The sequence below is a fragment of the Hippoglossus stenolepis genome, chromosome 13, assembly GCF_022539355.2.
Source record: "Hippoglossus stenolepis isolate QCI-W04-F060 chromosome 13, HSTE1.2, whole genome shotgun sequence".
Lineage (NCBI taxonomy): Eukaryota > Metazoa > Chordata > Actinopteri > Pleuronectiformes > Pleuronectidae > Hippoglossus > Hippoglossus stenolepis.
In genome coordinates, this window is record NC_061495.1 from 17837248 (window position 1) to 17857551 (window position 20304).

The window sequence follows — 20304 nt, forward strand, 5'->3', positions numbered from 1 at the left end:
TCTCACAGTTCACAGTACTGACTCCAAAATCAACTCTTCCTAATCAACTCTTGATCATTTAAAAATACAAATGTATAACATAACAAAATAAATATAGTATAAGGATGACCCACATTTGGTAATCCTTGGAGTTGATGGGCAATAGTAATTTAAAATGTTGGGTAAGTCATATTGTATTGGTGAAAGCTGTGTTGAGCTGATCGAGAAATGTTTAAACACTTGTACAAGTGAAGCATACGAAAGCGAAAGTCCTTAGGAGTGAGTTCAAAGACAAAGGAGCTATTAAATTTCACAGTCGTGTCCCTGACTAAATACAAGACAATGACAGAACAGACTGTTTTAAAGACTGGTCATGTTGAGCTGAGGTTTTTCACTCCAAACGTATTGTAGTTAAGTTATTTTGCTTCAGGTCAACTGGCAAACAGCTAACATCTGTCGAGAGTCCTTTATGTTTATATCGGAGGGGCCTTGGGCCTCGCAAAGCCAGATGAGAAATTGCTCCACCTATTGTGGTCAGTTGGCGTCTGCTTTGGTCAGGAGAATCATTTTAATAACTACCAGCCAGTCTGTTTGACATCGTGTATTATGGCAAAAAATGTTTTGGTCTGGACCAAAAATAGCTGCTTCTGTCATTGAAAGCTCCAATCATTTCCCCAAAAATTGCTCACACCTTGGAGATCTCTGAAAATGTATTAAAACGTTCTACAAAAATGATCCGTCACTTTTGTCTTTTTAATGTTTTATTTTATATATTTTATTATTGTTTCTTGAAGGCAATGTTACAAAGTATGTTTCAACAAAACAATACAAAAATCCAGAAAGGTGACTTGTCAAGGATCAACAAAGGCTTCCTCCTCTTCATAAATAGGCCTGCTCATAAAGAATTGACATCGGGGGTTTGCTGTATTGATTATCAGTACTTGTGGTTAGCAAGAAAAGGTTTTGTTGACCTTGCTGACTACCTCCACTTCCTGTTTTTCCCCACAGGCCGAGAGTATAGATGGAGCCCTCTGTGTGCCGGACATCAAGCTGCACAGCAACCCATCTGCATTCAATGTCTACTGCAATGTGCGGCACTGTGTGCTGGACTGGCAGCAGAGAGAGGCCTCCCTCGCGCTGGCCTCCAGGAGCTCGGCGCAGAGTGGCGACTCAGACAGCGAGGAGGAAGAGGAGTACCGCGAGCCAATCATCAAGCTGCCAAAGGTATGAGCACAGGGTAGTCTTGGCTGCTTACATGGTGGTAGCAGCGCTTGGTTTCAAGGTGTGAGCCAGCCTGTGCTCTTTATCTGAGGCATGCACCAATCCTTTATCCCCTGGGGTTTGTATGTAGGGCTCATCACTTTTAATGTTGTGATAATTTACACTTTACCTGAGGTCTGAAACTCCTATTCTGTGAGGAATACAGCTAGTCCTGCACTGTTTCCTCCACCTCTGTCCTCTGCTCAGCACCTGCTGGTTTATTTTTTTTACTGTGGATCAGGGCAGTCTCTTTATTTTTATTGTGAACCATCCTTTAATTGTGGGAACAAAATTAAAAAGATTTATCTGTAAAGATCTTTTCTAAAAGTACCTGCCAGACTTAAATTTGCAGTTTGACACATACCTTAGGATTCTTTATTAATATGTATTAAAGATCAGTAAACTTTGCTATTGATGTCTTCTTTGATAACTTAAAATGGAGAAAACTATCAAGCCACAATGAACAGCGAAATTACAACACAAAAGCATCTGAAAAGCAAAGTGTCAAATGATTTTGTCAAGCTCAAATAAGAGTAGTAAAGTTAAGGGAATAGTTCACCCAAAAATGATACTTCACTCATTATCTACTCATGCCGATGGAGGGGTGGGTGAAGAGCTTGAGTCCACAAAACACTAACACTGGAGTTTCAGGGGTAAACAGCAGCAGCTGAATCCAATACAACTGAAGATATTAGGGACTTTTCTTCAGACGTAAACAAACAACAGAAAAAACATGTAACTTGTCTCCATACTGCTTGTGTGGCGTCATCCAAGTGTCCGTAAGCTCCAACATTCATATTCGACTTGAAACGGCATCATTTACATCGTGGAGGCTCGAAGACACAGAGCTGACTAGATTTCTAGCAGGCTAAATATCGATGAATGGGTGACAACCACAGCCAATTGGAGCACCGTATGTGCTGAACGCGTTATAAAGAGGTCGAAACCCAGAAAGGCCAGACCAGACTAGCTACCGGTTTCTCCTGGTGAAAGATGGTGTTGTGTGTGTGTGTGTGTGTGTGTGTGTGACCCCCAGTTGCCAGTCTGTGATATAGTATGACAACGACTGCAAGACTCCCAATCACAAGACAGCAAGTCATGTATTGTGAACTGCACAGCGATCTGACATCTCTGACGACAAGATTATTTAAATGTATTGTACTTATCGTGATATATCTTTTCCGTTTGGCACAAATTTTCTACATTTACTTACTCTGTTTTCTTTTTTGATTCGTTACACGCTCATGCTAAGCTTTATTTTTACTGTTACACAACAAGTTCTTCACTGAGACTGGAGAGAACATTGGATCATTATTTGATGAGAGAGAGAGAGAGAGAGAGAGAGAGAGAGAGAGAGAGAGAGAGCATCCTTTTCTAGGCCAAACTGCTTTGACTACCTCCCCTCTCCACACACTCAAGTGGGTCTCTCATTGTAAACAAAGTTAATGGTGAATGCTGAAGTCAGTGGTAGTAACTGCACTACCAGCCCCTTGATAAATGGAGTGTAGCATGATGAGATCAGGCTTTTAAAAGAAAACATCCACTCCAAGCTCTTGTTAATCAGTTCTGTTTCATTACAGTCCTGCCATACATCTACTTCTCTGCGCAATGTCAGCATGTTTAGTCTTCACATATATCCATAAAGTAGTATCACAGCTAGTCTAGCTCGATATTGGCTGGAGAATGTTAGCATGGGGTTCATTAGCTCATAGCAATCTGCTTTTTGTCTGTGTTTGTTTCTGCAGATCATTGGCATTGGCCTGTGTGGGGTATTTGAACTGATAAAAGAGACCCGGTTCTCTCACCCCTCACTGTGCCTGCGTAGCCTGCAAGCTTTGTTGGACATGCTACAGGGACAACAGCCTGAGGGCTTTCAGACTGAGCCTCCTGATGTGCTAGGTAAGGCTGTACATTAATAAACAAGAGTTTAATTAGGTGCATATGTACAATTCTATCCAATCACACTTACACAATTTTGATTACAAAGCTTAAAATCTGATCTTTTTTTGGGCCATAGTCCGTTGCAATGGCTAATTGGACCGCATTTTCATTTTTTCACAATTTTTAGTTCAGCCTGAATCACGTACATATTTTTGTTTTTCTCTGCACATATCTCTAAGCTCTCCTCCCCTTGTATGCTTCCTCAGAGTCTCTTTTCCAGCTTTTGTTGGAAACCACAGTCCGGAGCACAGGGCCCAATGACCCGACAGGACAGGCCATCACTGCCCTGTCCTGCGCCTGCCTCTTCAGTCTGGTGGTGGCCTGGGGAGACACCGGTAAAATCTTGCAGGCTGTGTCTGCCATCCTCACCAACAATGGCAGCCATGCCTGTCAGACGATACAGGTAATTCACCAGTTTACATCAAGTAAATTATACTGCACTATTTTATTCGTTCTTTATGCAACTCTGGAATTCATATGAAAAACGAAAATAAAACCGGGGGTGCTAGGAGAGCACATACCTCTGCTAAGGCTAACCCACTATCTTGCCATGTTATGCCCCACCCCTATACAGCATTTAATGGAAATCGGTCAAGTAGTTCTTGAGTAACCATGCTGACAGATAATGAAAAAAAAACCTCCTTGGCAGAGGTAATAAGACAGAAGAGTCAGTCAGTGTATTTTGTTATGTGAGGCTTTACTGGCACAAATATCTTTGCATAATCAGATGTCATCATCTAATCTTTGTACTGATCACCTGTTCAGACTGTTTCACACTAAACAAACACAGCGGAATTCCAGGTGGTCCTGTTTCCTGCAAAAAATTTAAAAGACATTCCATTTTCATATTGGTTGAATTTGACCTGTTATGTTTTCTTAACCAACTCCTCCAAGAGATCTCGACCTTTTTATTATCTATCCATGTATTTCTGCCAGATTAGTAGCAGTGCATCAGACCACCAAAGAAGCTTTTGGGTGGATGTAGTAACCTCTGGCTCCTCCAAGCATTTCCTCTGTGCAGTGTCTGGACAGCACAAATTAAGTTTCGGAAAATGTCAAGCCTCTCTGATTCTTCTGTTTGATTATGTTACCCGGCCTACATTCTTCCGCCAATTATCTGATCTTCTGTTTGCTTGGATCTCTAGTTTGTCTTCTCTCTCTACTTTGTTTATTCCTCTTTGCTTCTGCCTTATATCAAAACTGCTGTTGTAAAATGTTGGGAGAAACTTCAGACAATTTCAGTTCTGCTTGTCAATGAAAATGTGTCACCTTTACCTGCAAGTCCAATACTTGACCAGGGTTGCAGAGGGGGTTTTATTCACACATTTTACGCCCCACAGACATAGGCCTGTGTTTTTTTTTCTTTCCTCCTAGTTCATCACTTTTCAGATAATGAATGGACTGTGATTCATCACAATGGCAGGCAGGCTGAAAGGAAGTGGGGGCTTACGTGTGTTTGTGTTTATATGCATGTGTGTGAATGGTGAGAAAATGCAAATCCGCACTTACTATAGTCCCAGTTATTTTTAAACTTTTTCATTCAATCAGCAACAGAGAAATGTCCCTGTGTCTGTTTCCGCCTTGTGCAGACTATGCTTCTCAAATCCCCCCCCCCTTAAATCACCCTCACCACCCTCTCTTTCTTCCTGAATCTTACCAGGTGCCCACCATACTGAACGCGCTACAGAGAAGCGTACAGGCTGTCCTGGTGGGAAAGATCCAAATTCAAGACTGGTTTGGGAACGGCATCAAACGCGCGGCCCTGATGAACAAGTGGGTGCTGAAAGAGGTGGCCATCGACGAGGATGAGCGCTGTCTTCTGCAGACCGACGGCTCCTTTCTGTACTTGCTCTGCAAAGATGGACTGTACAAAGTGGGCTCTGGATACAGTGGCACTGTCAGGGTATGTAACACGTACAGCTGCATGTTTGCAATGTTTAGTAAAACTATATTTACATATAAATTTGGTGTTAAGATTTTTTCAGATAAATAGGATGTTTCTTTATGGGTTGAAAAGATGCTCTCCTCTTCATTTTGGAGTTCAATGATTTACACAATTGTCTGATGTGTGCAACAAAGAGCAATCAGTAGCTAAGAGTATGTACATTATACGCCCATTACAGATTTAGGTGAACTCAGCATTCTATAATATTAATAGGAGTTTATTATTTATTGTAGCCATTTTGCTTTATGTTAGTATTGGAGAACAATGACAGTAAAGAGCCCTAATTCTGCCTAAAACTACTCTCTGGCTTTGAAGAGGTTTATGACACAGATTTTTCTTCAATAAAACTCCAGCGTTTCGTCTGCCAACGTTGAATTAAAGGTTTTTCAGTGTTTGTGATCGTCTGCTCATGTGTTAACGATGCCTTACAGGGCCACGTGTACAACTCCACATCCCGAATCAGGAATCGGAAGGAGAAGAGATCATGGCTTGGCTTTGCTCAGGTAGGTAGTGGAGCTGTCATTAAGATGCTCCCCACATACACTTCAGTTGAAAACTTCTGATGTGACATTCTCAAGACGTGTAAGACTTTTAAAAAATCTAACTTGTTTAAATACACACTCATCTTAACCATTATTGACAGGCTATCCAAGTTAGAACATAAGCTACGCTGTCACTTACACAAGTTTAAGTAAATATTATGTTATGAATCGTCCTTTCTGATTGCAGATTAGTAGTAATGTCTGTGTTGTCTATTTAGGGATACTTGTTGTATCGGGACACAAGTAACAACAGTATGTCGGCCCTCAAGATCAACCCAGAGACCTTGGAGCATGAGGGGACTGTCACCATGCCAGGTGCTGAGAAGACACAAAAAAAAAACACCTCATGGGGGTTGATCATCAAAATATTAACTAACAAAATATTGAAATTCTTTTTGTGTTGCTCTCAGGGCAAAACTCAGACGGACAGAACATCATCTTCACAGATGGAGAGTACATCAACCAGATCGCTGCCTGCAAAGATGTAAGTTAAATATTCCAGCTAAAGCTCTTTAAAAGAACAAGACTGAAATGTGAAATAATTGAATCACTTTCATTAGGGGTGGACTTCAGAGTTCCTCTTGATGCATAACAGAAACCACTGACTTGCTTTATCACAGTGGTAAAGTTATGGTCTGACAGAGCAAATGTCACATAGTACTGTCAGCTGTTGTCCTACTAACTTAAGCCCCTTTTCCACTGGTCACAAAACCCACTAACACGCACATCTGGTCTGTGTCTGCAATGGGAATGGATACAATCAGCATTCACTCAAATGCTGTAGAAATGTCTGAGCGCCAGTAATGAAAATGTGACACCCAGGTGAACGCGCTAATTTGGCAAAACAGCGAGGTGAGAGAGTGTCTCAGTTTTCAGTGCGTTTGTGGCGTTGAACGTGACGCAGAAAGGAAAAATAAACTCTTCTTCTGGCAATGGGAAAAGAGTCGATCGCTTTTTTATCACGGGTTTACCCTCATTAAAAAAAAAAAAAGCTGCATATTCCTGCTAATGTTGGTGTAAAAGAGGTATTAATAACAGAATTTCCAAGTGATCATTTATTTATATGCATCAGTGCAATCACACAATCAATGTTTTAATCTTGTGCAGATGTTCCATTTTCCAAATCTTTTGTTAGTTTAAATAAAATAAATTGTTCCGTCACCTCCTCAGATGTAGAGGCCCCAGCCTCACTTGAGGGACCCTCATGATGACCAGCTGTGCCACACAGTTTGCAGCTCTGTATGAGTGTATATAAGTTATGCATATGTGGGCGTGGCAGTGAGGGCAGTGGGACCATATGTGGCCCTTCTCCAGAGAGCTTAATCTCACAAGCAGCAGTCATCAGCATAAGCACCATGTAATGTGGGTGGGGGAGGGGGAAGATGAGAAATAGACACATTTGCTGTCACTCCAGCCTCCCTCCTGGACAGCAGCTTCCTGGTTAATCAAGGGGGGTGGGGTCCTCAGAAGCTGTATGTATTTTACTGGTCAGCCAGCAATAGCAGATGTGGGGGGAAAGGAGGAAGAGGATGATGAGGAGGAAGGTATCACGCAAGGATAGAGGCGCTTACTTAATGATTTGAGTGCCACATGTGCTCTGCTCAGCAGGAGTCAAAGCACTATAGATGAGCCTGTCATCATTACCACACAGTGGAAACCAGATCATCCACACACTACCCCTCATCCTACTATTATATCCCTGTTGTCTCCCAGTTATTTCCCTGTTGTAGTCCTTTCTAAACTCTGTTCCTGTCCTGTAAATGTCCCTTTTCATCCACATCCCCTGTAGTATGACTAACCTGCATCTCCTGCAGCTGTATCATTTGTTATGTGACCTACATTGAGTGTGTGGGCTGTGGATAGATGTCACACCCTCCATGGTGTTTTAAGATATATGGATATACTATTAATACTGACATGGCTTAGGTTTTAACTACTAAATACCAAAAATGACTGTGACACATCCTCAGTAGACTGACCTCCTGCTGATAAATGTATCCATGACATAAACCATTAAGGTTGTAATCCATGTGTTAATCCAAACAGCATCCAGCAAAACATGCCTAATTTCCCACTGCAGCAAAATTCACACTTGCACCAGTTACACAAATGATTTGATGTCCAAACAATCATGTCTATGTCCCCGAAGCAAAATATTGGAAAATGACTTGCTTTTGAGAAATTAGCTTTCTTGCTATCTTCACATCTTTCTTATATATACACATATTTATCAATGTCACTCTCATGGCAGTACACTTAATATTCATATTTGTTGTGCTTCTATTTAAGTGGTGTTGATTTTCTTACTTTAGGCGAAACATAAAAGAAATGAACAAATAATTCTGAACCGTTCATTCATTCATTTTGATTGTGGCATTCAGTCATCTGAAGCAGGGATATGTTTGTCATCAATCAGATGGACTCTTAATGCCACACTGTGACGTAATGTAATGTAGAGTCGTGACACTTAACGGTGATTCCTCCTCTCGGCCCTGACTCCTGCAGGATGGTTTTGTTGTGCGGATCTATACAATGAGCGTAGACCCGGCCCTGCAGCAGGAACTGCAGCTGAAGCTGGCAAGGAAATGTCTGCACGCCTGCGGCATCTCTCTCTTTGACCTAGAGAAGGATCTGCACATCATCAGTAAGTGATATTAAATATACTATAATCTGTAGGTGCTTGTGGGAAGTGATTCCCATATGTTCTCTGTACACCTGCTACTTCATACTGTATGTGTCTACAAGGTTGCACATTTGTCAGAAGTTGCTCAAAACCCAGAGGAATAAAAAAAAAAGTACTTTGCAACCTTGTCTCCTTGTGTATTTGGCCCTAAATAGTATGTTGTTCTCTCAGGCACAGGCTTTGATGAAGAGGCAGCGTTGCTTGGAGCAGGCAGGGAGTTTGCTCTGATGAAAACTGCCTCAGGAAAGGTGAGACTAAAACTCTTCTGTGGTGGTGTGCCTTAACTGCTTAATGAAAGTTGGAACGAGTTCAACTGCTGAGCTCTTAACAACTTCTGTCTTGCTAATGACTTGCCAGGAAATTTAGAGAGTGAACCTGGGGGAAAGCTCCAAATGAATTATGTCCCTTCCTTCTACACTGGCCACATGAAGCCCATTATGCAAATTAACTCTTTGTTCAGAGCATCTGTAGAGAATTGGTTGTAGTCAGATTTTTGTGATGGAATTCTTAGCCCTTCTCATAGTCATGTGTGGATAAGATAAGATAAAACTTTATTGATCCACACACCGTGGCAATCAAGTTGTTACAGTAGCAGGCAGGTCAGAATGAGGGAGAGAAGAGAATAAAAAAGGCAATAAAAAAATGAATACAATTTTAATATTGTATTCACCTTTCACTGTAGTGGTTTGTATATAAATGTTATAAAGTAAAGAGTAAAGTTATATTTGACTTATTATATGCTGCTTTTCCCTACGAATAACCCAAATTCGTTTTTAACATATTTTCCTAAGACCGATTTCTAACAAAGCATAATAACAAGAGAACAATACATGTCCTCTTGTTTTCAAAATAATTGATGGCTTTCTTAGTTAAATTGTCTTCAAACAATATGGACTGAGGGAGCTGTATTTGTGGGATGTTCATTATGCTATAGACTGATCTATCATGAGGAGATTATAAGGTGACATCCCTGCTTAAATAGGAGTAATTTCCCCTCGCTCAGTAGTAGCTTATACTACTTAAACTGTTACTATTGACTATTGGGATCTTTATATTCCTGGTTATCAAGCAAAGTAGGGCCAATCATTGTCGGGAGGCATTGCCATGTTGAAGAAGATATTTCACTTTTTTGTGCACACTGTCTCACTCAAGAGAATGCTAAATATGTATGTTGTTGGGGTGTGTGGTGGGTGTGGTTGTTTGTCTCTGTACTTTAGGTGTGGTGCAGCATGCTTCTTTTGTAGATAGCTGTTGCACATTTCTGTGTCTGTGTTAAGACCTAATCTCATAGAACACTTTATCTACAGATTACCCTAACCCAGAGCGACTGGTTGGGTAAAAATAGGAGCAGCTGACCTGTGTCTTGGCACAAAGGTCACTCATCACTTGGGCTGGACATTGTGCCAAGCATGTGATACCACTTACAAACATCAGAAGCGCTCCCGATCTGTCTGCATCCAATGTTTTGTGTCAGAAGATTTGAGTAATAAAAATGATCTTGCCCACAAGCTGCCTCTGAATGAGTAAACATATAAATGGGTCTGCAGTGCATTAAAAACACCAGGTCCTCATTAGAGATGGCTACCAAAACCTGGTTATTAAACAGGCTCCCGTGCTTAATTATTAAAGGCCGAAGTATCAATTAGATGTTATCAGAGTATTAGAGAAATTAAGAAAATAGATTTTCTATTTATTAGTGAGGCATATAAGTTATTTAGCACGTTTTATCATTAATTCCGTTTTTGATTAAAGTATTTGTCCATGATGCATATTCACTATTTCCAGTTCAGATGACAGATCTCTCTCTCACAAGCTGCAGCCCCGAGCGGCACACACATTAAGAGAGACCTTGTTATTAGTGACAAAGGCAGAGAGTTAAAATGTGTGGTTATACTTCAGAGTTGATCTTGACAATGCTCTTTGCCACAAATGCAGCATGTATTTTACATGCAAGGGCAGAAACACAAGCAATCTGTCAAACAATCAATGAAAGTCCATCACATGCAGACTGAGTATGCTAGCATACTATATTTAAACTAAACTATACAAACATTGGTTAATGATTACATGTAACTTAGTTCAAATGATGCTCTTAACATTTCAGATTAAGTTATTAACGCAAACATATATGTTGTCTTATATTAGCCCAGGGTTGTCTGCTCAACCTTAGTCACGTCACATCACAGTCATACATGTGTATATATAGTACATTCTCTTCTCTTCAATAATGGCCTCTAATATAAATATTTTTTAATTTTCCTCTGATCGGTTTCCTCTCTTTCACTGTGTTTGACTGTCTTTCCTCTTCTCACAGATCTACTACACAGGAAAGTACCAGAGCCTGGGTATAAAGCAGGGTGGCCCGTCAGCTGGAAAATGGGTGGAACTGCCTGTTACAAAGTCTCCCAAGATAATTCAATTCTCAGTTGGCCATGATGGTTCTCATGCTCTGCTAGTGGCTGAAGACGGAAGTGTGTTCTTCACAGGCTCTGCCAGCAAGGGAGAGGATGGAGAGTCCAGTAAGACAACTTTAAACTGTCTACAAAAATTCAACAGTTGGCTCAACCTTCAGTAAACACAGAATCAAAAATTATCTCAGCTGAAGGTCTATAGTTGATGTTTGTTATTTTCCTCTGCAGCTAAAAGTCGCAGACAGCCCAAGCCGTACAAGCCCAAGAAGATGATCAAACTAGAGACCAAGACGGCAGTGTATACAGGGTGTAACAATGGCAGCAGCAGTATTGTCACCAAGGATGGAGAGCTCTACATGTTTGGCAAAGATGCCATTTACAGTGACAGTACCTGTAAGTTGACTGGGACATTTAAAAATGCTACGATTCTGGGAGTTTTTCTGAGGAATACTGTTTTAAAAATAAACAATTCATTTGCCTATAAATATATCTCTGTTCGAAACCCACTCTTTCCGCTCCACAGGCCAGGTGACAGACCTGAAAGGTCACTTTGTAACTCAGGTTTCCATGGGAAAAGCCCATACGTGTGTCCTGACCAAGAGCGGTGAAGTGTGGACATTTGGTGTGAACAACAAGGGCCAATGTGGCAGAGACACTGGAGCTATGAGCCAGACAGGGAAAGGTGAGATAATGTAAAAAACAATTACACATTACAATACACAGTATATTGTATCTTACACATGTGTATATTGACTCTAGTACATTCATTCTCCTGCCTTACCTGTTGGTGTGTATGCTCTGTGTAGCGTTTGGTGTGGAGAGCATGGCCACAGCCATGGATGAAGACCTGGAGGATGAGCTGGAGGAGAAGGAGGAGAAGAGTATGATGTGCCAGCCAGGCATGCACAAGTGGAAGTTGGACCAATGCATGGTCTGCACGGTATGTGGAGACTGCACTGGCTATGGTGCCAGCTGTGTCAGCAGTGGTCGGCCAGACAGAGTACCAGGAGGGTAAGAGGACACACACACACACACACACACACACACACACACACACACACACACACACACACACACACACACACACACACACACACACACACACACACACACACACACACACACACACACACACACACACACACACACACACAGACACACACACACACACAGTAGTAGAAGAATCAAAAATGTTTATCTGACTTGAGGATAATCTAAAATCTTTTTTACTCATTTTTTCTTCATCAACCAGTATCTGTGGCTGTGGGTCTGGAGAGTCTGGCTGCTCAGCATGTGGCTGCTGCAAGGCCTGTGCCCGGGAGCTCGATGGTCAGGAGGCAAGACAGAGAGGCATCTTTGATGCTGTGAAGGAGATGATTCCACTGGACCTGCTGCTAGGTAGAAAAGCTTTCTAATGACTTCATGTTCCCCCCTTTTTTTCTCTGTCATTCATGCAACATTTACATCTCATCTGTATCACCACTTCTGTTGCTTACATTTTGTTCAACACTACAAAGTCTGAAAGTCATAAGCATGTTGGAATCTCATAGGCCTACATGTACCCATTGCATACATTCATGGTGTTGACATTGGAGCCCGATCGATTTATCAGTCAATAATATTAATAAAATCGGTAGATATGCGCCTCGTACAGACATATTTGTTATGTAGCTTATGTTTGCTGAGAAGAGATTTATGTTTACAATTTATGCCCCAAAAAATTATGTTAATTTGATCAATTCAAGCTCTATATATTTGGTTGTATTGGTGTTTTCTTTATATATATTGATATTTATGTAAAGTTTATGGTTAAACTGTAACATTTAAACCCTCAAGTACATTTTTGTCATAAGGGTTTGATAACAACATCTTAGGAATCATTGCCAATTTCTTAATTATAATATATATATATATATATATATATATATATCAGTAGAGGAAATATTTTACTCCCCATAATTGGTATCAAGCATCAGCCCCCAGAAAACTCATCAGTCAGGCTCTAGTGGATATTACATTTGTTGGTGATTTGCGGTATCTTTGATCCTATATAATTGATCAAAATAATTGACTGTCTTGAGAACGGGTCTTGTGTAAGCTATCTGTCCTGAGCTGTGCCAGGTTGCTGCTTATGCTGCACATATCATCCTGTCTGTTGCATTTGCTTGGATGTAGTATTTTTGCGCACCTGCCGTCGCCTGGCCTTCATTTTGTTGTTGTGTTGTGCAGAGTCATTGCTTCTCCATCACCTCTCTCCATCTTTCATTGATGTATGTCTTGTTTTGTTCTGCTCCATCTTTCCGCCTCCTCCTCCTCCTCCTCCTCGTCCTCCTGCATCCTGTCTGGGCTGCCTGTACCCGGGGCCTTTTGTGTTTTCAGCTGTGCCTGTCCCTCCCCCCCCAGGAGTGAACATTGAGGAACACATTCAGATCCGCCAGGAGGAGAAACGACAGAGGATCAACCGCCGGCACAGGCTGGAGGAGGGCAGAGGTATGGAGCAGGGCTAGACGGAATATGATTATGTGAGGGGAAGGGCTTTGCGGTTTTTATTGGCTTTAAAAGGTAAATTTATCTAGGGTAGACCATTCAACATAGGCACAGGGGAGTGGGACTTAGAGAAGAGAGTGAAGCTAACATTATACCCTCCTGCTTAGTTTCAGATAACTTTCAGGGGCTCTGTGAGCTTGGGTGTTGTGCCTTGGTGACTTTCCCCTTGCTTGTGTCTTTTTTTTATAATTTTTCAGTGTGTGTGAATAGTTGTGGTGTAGTATTTTTTCATGTGTTCTTTCCCATTTGTGAGCATTGTGCATGCATGTGAAAGTTTCTTTCTCCCCCAGGCCCCCTTGTTTTTCCTGGTCCCATTTTTATGAACCAGCGTGAGCAGGCCCTAGCCAGAATAAGACCCCTTCAGGCACTAAGGCATAAACGGGACAAGCACAAAGGTACTACGGTCTTCACTAACTCAACGGGTGCAGAGACACCCACTTGACTCATCTCCCAATCTGGCTGTCCCGCCCACCTCCTCTCTCACTCTCTGAACGCAGGACTCTTGTGTCTTCACCAGGTTTCATGGTAACAAACAAATGTAGCCTATTAGCAAGAAGGACTCACTGTGACTCACAGTGGAGAAATAAATGGGCTTTTAGGCCAGGGTAAAGTCTAGTCTCTTTTAAAAGGTTGGTTCCCTTTTGTGTTTGATTATTTTAAGTTGTGTTATAATCTTCATGTAGAAAAGAACCAATGTAAAATTAAGATTTGGGCTGTTATACTACTAAAATTTCTGGTTTAACAGCTCTAATCCTCAGAGTAGGATGCCTGCTCTGCCCACTGCTGTTGTTCAGACCTAAATATAAACCAACGTCCTTGTCTAACTGGATTTGCCATCACTCCCTTAGCAGCTGATTTGTCACTTCCTGACTGCAGCATACAAGCAAACAAAACAAGCACTGGGGAGAGAAAAACTTTGATAAATAACAAGCTGACAAACACGACGCAGTAGGAAGTAAGCAGAGATGATAGCTTTAAAACATTTTTTGGAGATGTGAAGCATCTCATGGAAATGTTAAGAACTCACAGACTCACAAACATCTAAACATCTGTGGATCTAATATTAAGCTTTTCAGGCCCTTGACCTTCAGACAAGTTAGTGTAAGTGTAAACTCTCTGGAGAAATAAGTTTCAACCAATATGATTTGAATAGTAGCTGCATTAATTATTCAAATATTGAGCAGAAAGGACAGTACAGGGTTATCCTTTATTCCTATGCATTTTTTCTTTTGTTTTGTTTTGGCCTCGGAGTCTCAGCATCCTTTGTGTTTTGGAAAATGTGACAAAAAATTTGGATTTGGTTGTGAAGGTGTATTTTTCTTACCTTTCTAAAGGGATCAGGACGGAGGACACAAAATGACATACTGTCCAATGAATCTTGTTATCAGTATTTAGAGGCATATAAGCTTCAGTTAAAATATTAATTAGTAAAATATTAAAGGTCAAAGAAACACAAAGAATACTTATCACTGCACAAAAGCCTATTTTCTTACTAACGCAGGTTGCTCTGACACTTTATTTGGATGTCATCGGTTGGGCCTGATATTTGGTGACTAGCTTTCATGAAAGTGTGCCCTTGTTGACTGCCCCCTGAACATGCACAATTGGAAAGCCTTATCAATAGAAACTCATTGTTTGTGATAAATGGCTTTTTTTCATGTCACTCTTTTAAATGGGAAAGATTGACGCCACAAGGGTATTTTATTTCAGAGCAGCAGTGGTTTCCTCCTTTATGTCAGTTAGGAAACTGAGGCTGTCCTACTTTGCTGAATAACTTTTCTCCCGTTGTGGTTGATGCTCAGCTGTAAGGCTCGATGATTTGTGGTACCTCCCCTGAGCATCCTTCTTCATGGTTTTCCACTTATGAAGAGGAATGGAGGCTCTAAACCCCCCACCTACAATGCTGATGTTCCTGAAGCACTTCTGTGTAATCATCAACATTGTCAGTTGTGTCCATGAGCTCAACTTTAACCCCTTTCCTTTGAAACTTTGGGCCACGAGCCAGTCAGTATTTATTCCACATTAATTGGAAAGTTCAAGTATTACAACCAAGCTGTTTTCTGATCCGGCGGGCTTCAGTTACAGAGGCACACCACAGTGAGCTGGTTCCTGGTCCCAAAAATTATTGACAGTCATTATGTTTACCGTAATGCATGGGTCTCTATCCAACTTCTGCCACTCCCACACCACAACCTTGACCTCTAACACAGGGCTCTAGGTAAACCAGATTTCCTCATCCTCATTAAATACAGAGAAATGTTTAAAAGATAAGAAATTCTTTGCGAGATCATTTTGAAATTTTTAATGGGTCTGGTTGCCAAAAGCCTTTCTGTTAAAGAGGTGTTGTCCCCTCCTCCCTATTTCGGCATGCACTTCCCTTTTCTCCCTATTTTTTCTTTTGAGTCCTCTTTTCCCTCCAGCTCCCCTTTTCCAGGACTGTGCAGAGACATCAACCTCAGCGGTCTGAAGTCGCTACTAAACACCACTCTCTCCTCAAATGTGCTGACTTGAGTGTTTGCCTTTTTAGATGGTAGCAGCGAGCGAGGAGAGAAAGACGCCAGCAAAATCACCACCTACCCCCCGGGGGCAGTGAGGTTTGACAGCGAGCTACGAGCTGTACAGGTCAGCTGCGGTTTTCACCACTCGGGTACGTTCACTTTCTCTTGCTCCTTCAGGTCAGGTACTTCCAGTCGATTTATCAGCACATTACTTAAAGGAAAATTTAACATGAAAAAACATTTAACATGAGTGGTCTGACCTTGAAGTAAAGAAAGTGGGGAAAGTAATCAGGAGTAATTAGAGTCTTGATTATGCTGCTTTGCAGTGGTGTTGATGGAAAATGGAGACGTCTACACATTCGGTTATGGCCAACATGGGCAGCTCGGACATGGAGATGTCAACTCCAGGTACAGCCTATGTTGATTTTTTTTTTTACTTTAATGCGATTCCTATTTGAATTAAATTTATTAATCATGATATATATATAATTGTAAATTTGAGAAAATAAAATGCAGTGTTTCATTTCCATTTACAAATAAAGTAAATTCAACCAAATTGTTACATATTTTGGAAATCGCATTATAACCACAAACATTTAAACTGCACTTTTCTATCCGCCAGGGGTTCCCCTACTCTGGTGCAGGCCCTTCCGGGTCCGAGCGTCCAAGTGACAGCAGGGAGTAACCACACAGCCGTTCTCCTCATGGATGGACAGGTCTTCACATTTGGAAGCTTCTCGGTAAGACAAATATTGTTTCTCAATGAAAGGGCAATTCTTTAAAATCCCAAACTTCATTGTTCATACAAATTGGAGGTTACACTTGAGATGTAAATTAGAAAATGAATGTGTCTTCTTCTTGTCCAGAAAGGGCAGCTTGGCCGGCCTATCCTAGACATGCCCTACTGGAATGCCAAGCCATCCCCCATGCCCAACATCGGTGCCAAATATGGACGAAAGGCCACCTGGATTGGTGCCAGTGGAGACCAGACGTTCCTACGGATCGATGAGGCTCTTATCAACTCCCATGTCCTGGCTACTTCAGAGATCTTTGCCAGCAAACACATCATTGGCCTCGTGCCCTCCTCTTTGTCTGAGCCAGCTCCATTTAAATGCTTGCTTATCAACAAAATGGATGGAAGCTGCCGGACCTTCAATGACTCTGAGCAGGAGGACCTGCAGGGATTCGGCCTGTGTCTGGATCCTGTGTACGATGTCATATGGAGGTCAGTCCAGGGAAAAATTTCTGGGAATAGTTCTGTACCACATACTGTAATGTACTGATTTTTTAACCCCCTCTGTGTGCTATCCCTGTGTCCTCCCAGATTCTTGCCAGCCTCAAAAGAGATGTGGTGCTACAACGCAGTGATAGCTGATGCCAGGATGCCCTCTGCTACAGATCTACAGGCTCGCTGCAGCATCCTTAGTCCAGAGCTGGCTTTGCCATCAGGATCAAATGCAACTACCACACGCTCTCACGGAGCCCTGCACATCCTTGGTAATCCTCTGCACTTGCCATTCATTTGGGCATCTAGAACTAGTTTTCGATCAGTTTGGGGGGAAAGTTGATGTAAAAATATCTCTTAGATCATACCCAGACATACAGGTATACATTCTGCTTGCAGGAGTAATTACAGTACGTTATGAACTTTTGATTTCTATCCACATTTAACGCTAATAAATATACTGCGTTGTCCATTTAGGTTGCCTTGATACGTTGGCAGCCATGCAGGAGCTAAAGATGGGTGTAGCCAGCGCAGAGGAAGAGACCCAGGCAGTGATGAAGGTCTACTCCAAGGAAGACTACAGTGTGGTGAACCGCTTTGAGAGTAAGTGGCTTCTCACAGAATACATGACAAGTGATTCATGATACAGCATACTGGGAGATGCTTTTGGTTACAGTAAGCTTTGATTTGATTACTGTAAGTCAAAAACCTGCATTTAAATTGTCATTGTAGATAAACAACATACCCTGCACATTCTGTTCCTTTTTTTATTGATCCTATTGATCCCACGTGTGATGTTATAGGTCACGGCGGTGGTTGGGGTTACTCAGCTCACTCTGTGGAGGCAATTCGCTTTTGTGCTGATGCTGACATCCTGCTGGGTGGGCTGGGCCTGTTTGGGGGTCGAGGGGAGTACACTGCCAAGATCAAGGTGAGCGGTTCTGTGGCACAAAGGTCCATTGGCTTTTAAGCCCTTTGTTCAGTTTCCATCTCGTCTTTTGAATGTATTTTTTTCTAAATTAAAGCAAGTTCAACTGGGTTGTCAGTTGATTGTCAGAGCTTCCTCAAAAACATTAAGTTTCTGGACCCTATTCAGTTCACAAAGCTAGAAAACGTTAACTGCAAAAGACATGAATAAATTACCACTGGAGGATAATACACATGCTTTTAATATATATTTTCTCATTCTTCTTGTGCAGCTTTTTGAGCTGGGACCTGATGGGGGTGACCATGAGACAGATGGTGATCTGCTGGCTGAGACAGACGTCCTGGCTTATGACTGTGCTGCCAGGTACTGTTTATGTTTCCCTTCTGTTCTCACAAGTATTAACATAAGGAGAAAAATATGGAACGATACAGTCTTTATATTTGATTGCTATAAATGATGGTGTTTTTACTCCTAGGGAGAAATATGCCATGATGTTTGATGAGCCCGTGCTGCTGCAGCTTGGCTGGTGGTATGTGGCGTGGGCCCGAGTGTCTGGTCCCAGCAGTGACTGTGGCTCGCACGGACAGGCTACCATTACCACTGACGACGGGTAAACCTTCTGTCATTTGATCACATTTCAATAATGTTTGAATTTTGGTCACAGCCATTGATTGTTTTTTCCCCCCCTCTACAGCGTTGTCTTTCAGTTCAAAAGCTCCAAGAAGTCAAACAACGGTACCGATGTTAACGCGGGTCAAATACCTCAGCTACTTTACAGGCTAGTAAAGATCCTCACACTTTCTTACTAAATGAAAGCTTCTGTTTAGAGACTTGTCAACTAATTGTTTATCTAAAAATTCACTTATATTTTATCATTAGGCTTCCTTCTAATGATGGCAATGCATCGAAAGGGAAACAGCAGACCAGTGAACCAGTCCATATCCTGAAACGCTCATTTGCTCGCACAGTGTCCGTAGTGAGTACTGTCTCCATGGTTTCATGTGTCTTGCCTCCTATCTGTTTCTCCCTGGGTCTTAACAGGTCATTTTGTATAACTGTCTACTTCCATCTCTTTACAGGAGTGTTTTGAGTCTCTGCTGAGTGTCCTTCACTGGAGCTGGACCACCTTGGTTTTGGGTGTGGAGGAGCTGCGAGGGCTGAAGGGCTTCCAGTACACAGCCACCCTGCTGGACCTAGAGAGACTGCGCTTCGTTGGCACATGCTGCCTTCGCCTGCTCAGGGTCTACATCTGTGAGATCTTCCCTATTGCGGGTAGGAACACAGAGAACCTTAAAGTATTGTATCAATTTCTTTATAGTGGTGTAATCTTTGCAAAAAGAACCACAGTGGTGCTTTGAATTTAAAATAAGCACGTATAGTATATTTTCCTATAGTCAAGAAGATCTTTCTGAATGAAAGACAACAACCATATTTAGATAATGTCATATTCTAATCTCTTTGTCCTGTGTTTATATATCATGTACATAAAATAGTAACATCTTTTTTATTTAACAGAGAACATTTGAATGAAATCATAGAGGGCAGCTTTTGAAAAGATTTTGTTGTTTGACTGTTGTTTGATTTCCAGCCAGCACCAAAGCTGTGGTGGAGGAGTCGAGCAAGCTGGCAGAGTGCGTGGGAAAGACACGCAGCCTGCTGAAGAAGATCCTGTCAGAAGGCATGGACAACTGCCTGACCAAGCTGGACAATGACCCCCAGGGCTACTTGTCTCAGCCCCTTACCCTGCTGGAAGCTGTGCTTCAGGAGTGTCACAACACCTTCACCGCCTGCTTCCACTCCTTCTACCCGACCCCGGCTCTGCAGTGGGCATGCCTCTGTGACCTGCTCAACTGCCTCGACCAGGTATGATATTCACATCTACTTCAACTTTCCTAAACCTGAAAATCAGAGATCCCTGAAAGTATTTCCTTGGTTGTTGAAAGAACATCCGAAAAGTAAAAAAAAGATAAGATAAGCATTTCAAATTTGTTCTTCTTTTATTTCAGGACATTGCCGAAGCAAACTTCCGCACATCCAGCAGTCGTCTGCTGGCAGCCGTAATGTCAGCTCTATGCAACACCTCCGTCAAGCTGACGTCCATCCTGCCCATCGCGTATGACGGAGAAGTGCTGCTGCGTTCACTCGTCAAACAAGTCAGCACAGAGAACGACTCTGCCCTCGCTCACCGCTTCCCCCTGCTGGTGGCGCATATGGAGAAACTAAGCCATGTGAGTGGTCCATGTCATAAATGTACTTAAGGTATTAGTGGTGCACCGATGTATCGGCCGTATATCGGTAGCGGCCGATATTCGCCTCGTTTACTGCTATCGGCGTATCGGTAATAA

At 42.0% G+C, this 20304-nt stretch overlaps 1 protein-coding gene across 20 annotated transcripts in view; it reads left to right on the forward strand.

Annotated features, from left to right (window-relative positions):
- Window positions 1–20304, forward strand: part of mycbp2 (MYC binding protein 2) — a 58347-nt gene that overhangs the window by 7218 nt on the left and 30825 nt on the right. For 15 of the 20 annotated variants that reach the window (XM_035175330.2, XM_035175331.2, XM_035175341.2 and 12 more), the window contains exons 3-32: window positions 988–1203; window positions 2985–3138; window positions 3387–3583; window positions 4841–5083; window positions 5557–5628; window positions 5886–5982; window positions 6078–6151; window positions 8173–8311; window positions 8522–8598; window positions 10665–10869; window positions 10990–11154; window positions 11285–11443; window positions 11568–11772; window positions 12014–12159; window positions 13141–13251; window positions 13599–13703; window positions 15836–15955; window positions 16133–16214; window positions 16429–16546; window positions 16673–17031; window positions 17131–17303; window positions 17509–17634; window positions 17835–17962; window positions 18231–18322; window positions 18435–18569; window positions 18654–18737; window positions 18839–18935; window positions 19039–19231; window positions 19548–19822; window positions 19966–20187. In XM_035175330.2, the coding sequence (XP_035031221.1) occupies window positions 988–1203; window positions 2985–3138; window positions 3387–3583; window positions 4841–5083; window positions 5557–5628; window positions 5886–5982; window positions 6078–6151; window positions 8173–8311; window positions 8522–8598; window positions 10665–10869; window positions 10990–11154; window positions 11285–11443; window positions 11568–11772; window positions 12014–12159; window positions 13141–13251; window positions 13599–13703; window positions 15836–15955; window positions 16133–16214; window positions 16429–16546; window positions 16673–17031; window positions 17131–17303; window positions 17509–17634; window positions 17835–17962; window positions 18231–18322; window positions 18435–18569; window positions 18654–18737; window positions 18839–18935; window positions 19039–19231; window positions 19548–19822; window positions 19966–20187 (4569 nt within the window). The remainder of the gene's footprint in view (window positions 1–987; window positions 1204–2984; window positions 3139–3386; window positions 3584–4840; window positions 5084–5556; window positions 5629–5885; window positions 5983–6077; window positions 6152–8172; window positions 8312–8521; window positions 8599–10664; window positions 10870–10989; window positions 11155–11284; window positions 11444–11567; window positions 11773–12013; window positions 12160–13140; window positions 13252–13598; window positions 13704–15835; window positions 15956–16132; window positions 16215–16428; window positions 16547–16672; window positions 17032–17130; window positions 17304–17508; window positions 17635–17834; window positions 17963–18230; window positions 18323–18434; window positions 18570–18653; window positions 18738–18838; window positions 18936–19038; window positions 19232–19547; window positions 19823–19965; window positions 20188–20304) is intronic. The other 5 variants (XM_035175333.2, XM_035175351.2, XM_035175338.2 and 2 more) reach the window with 4 other exon arrangements.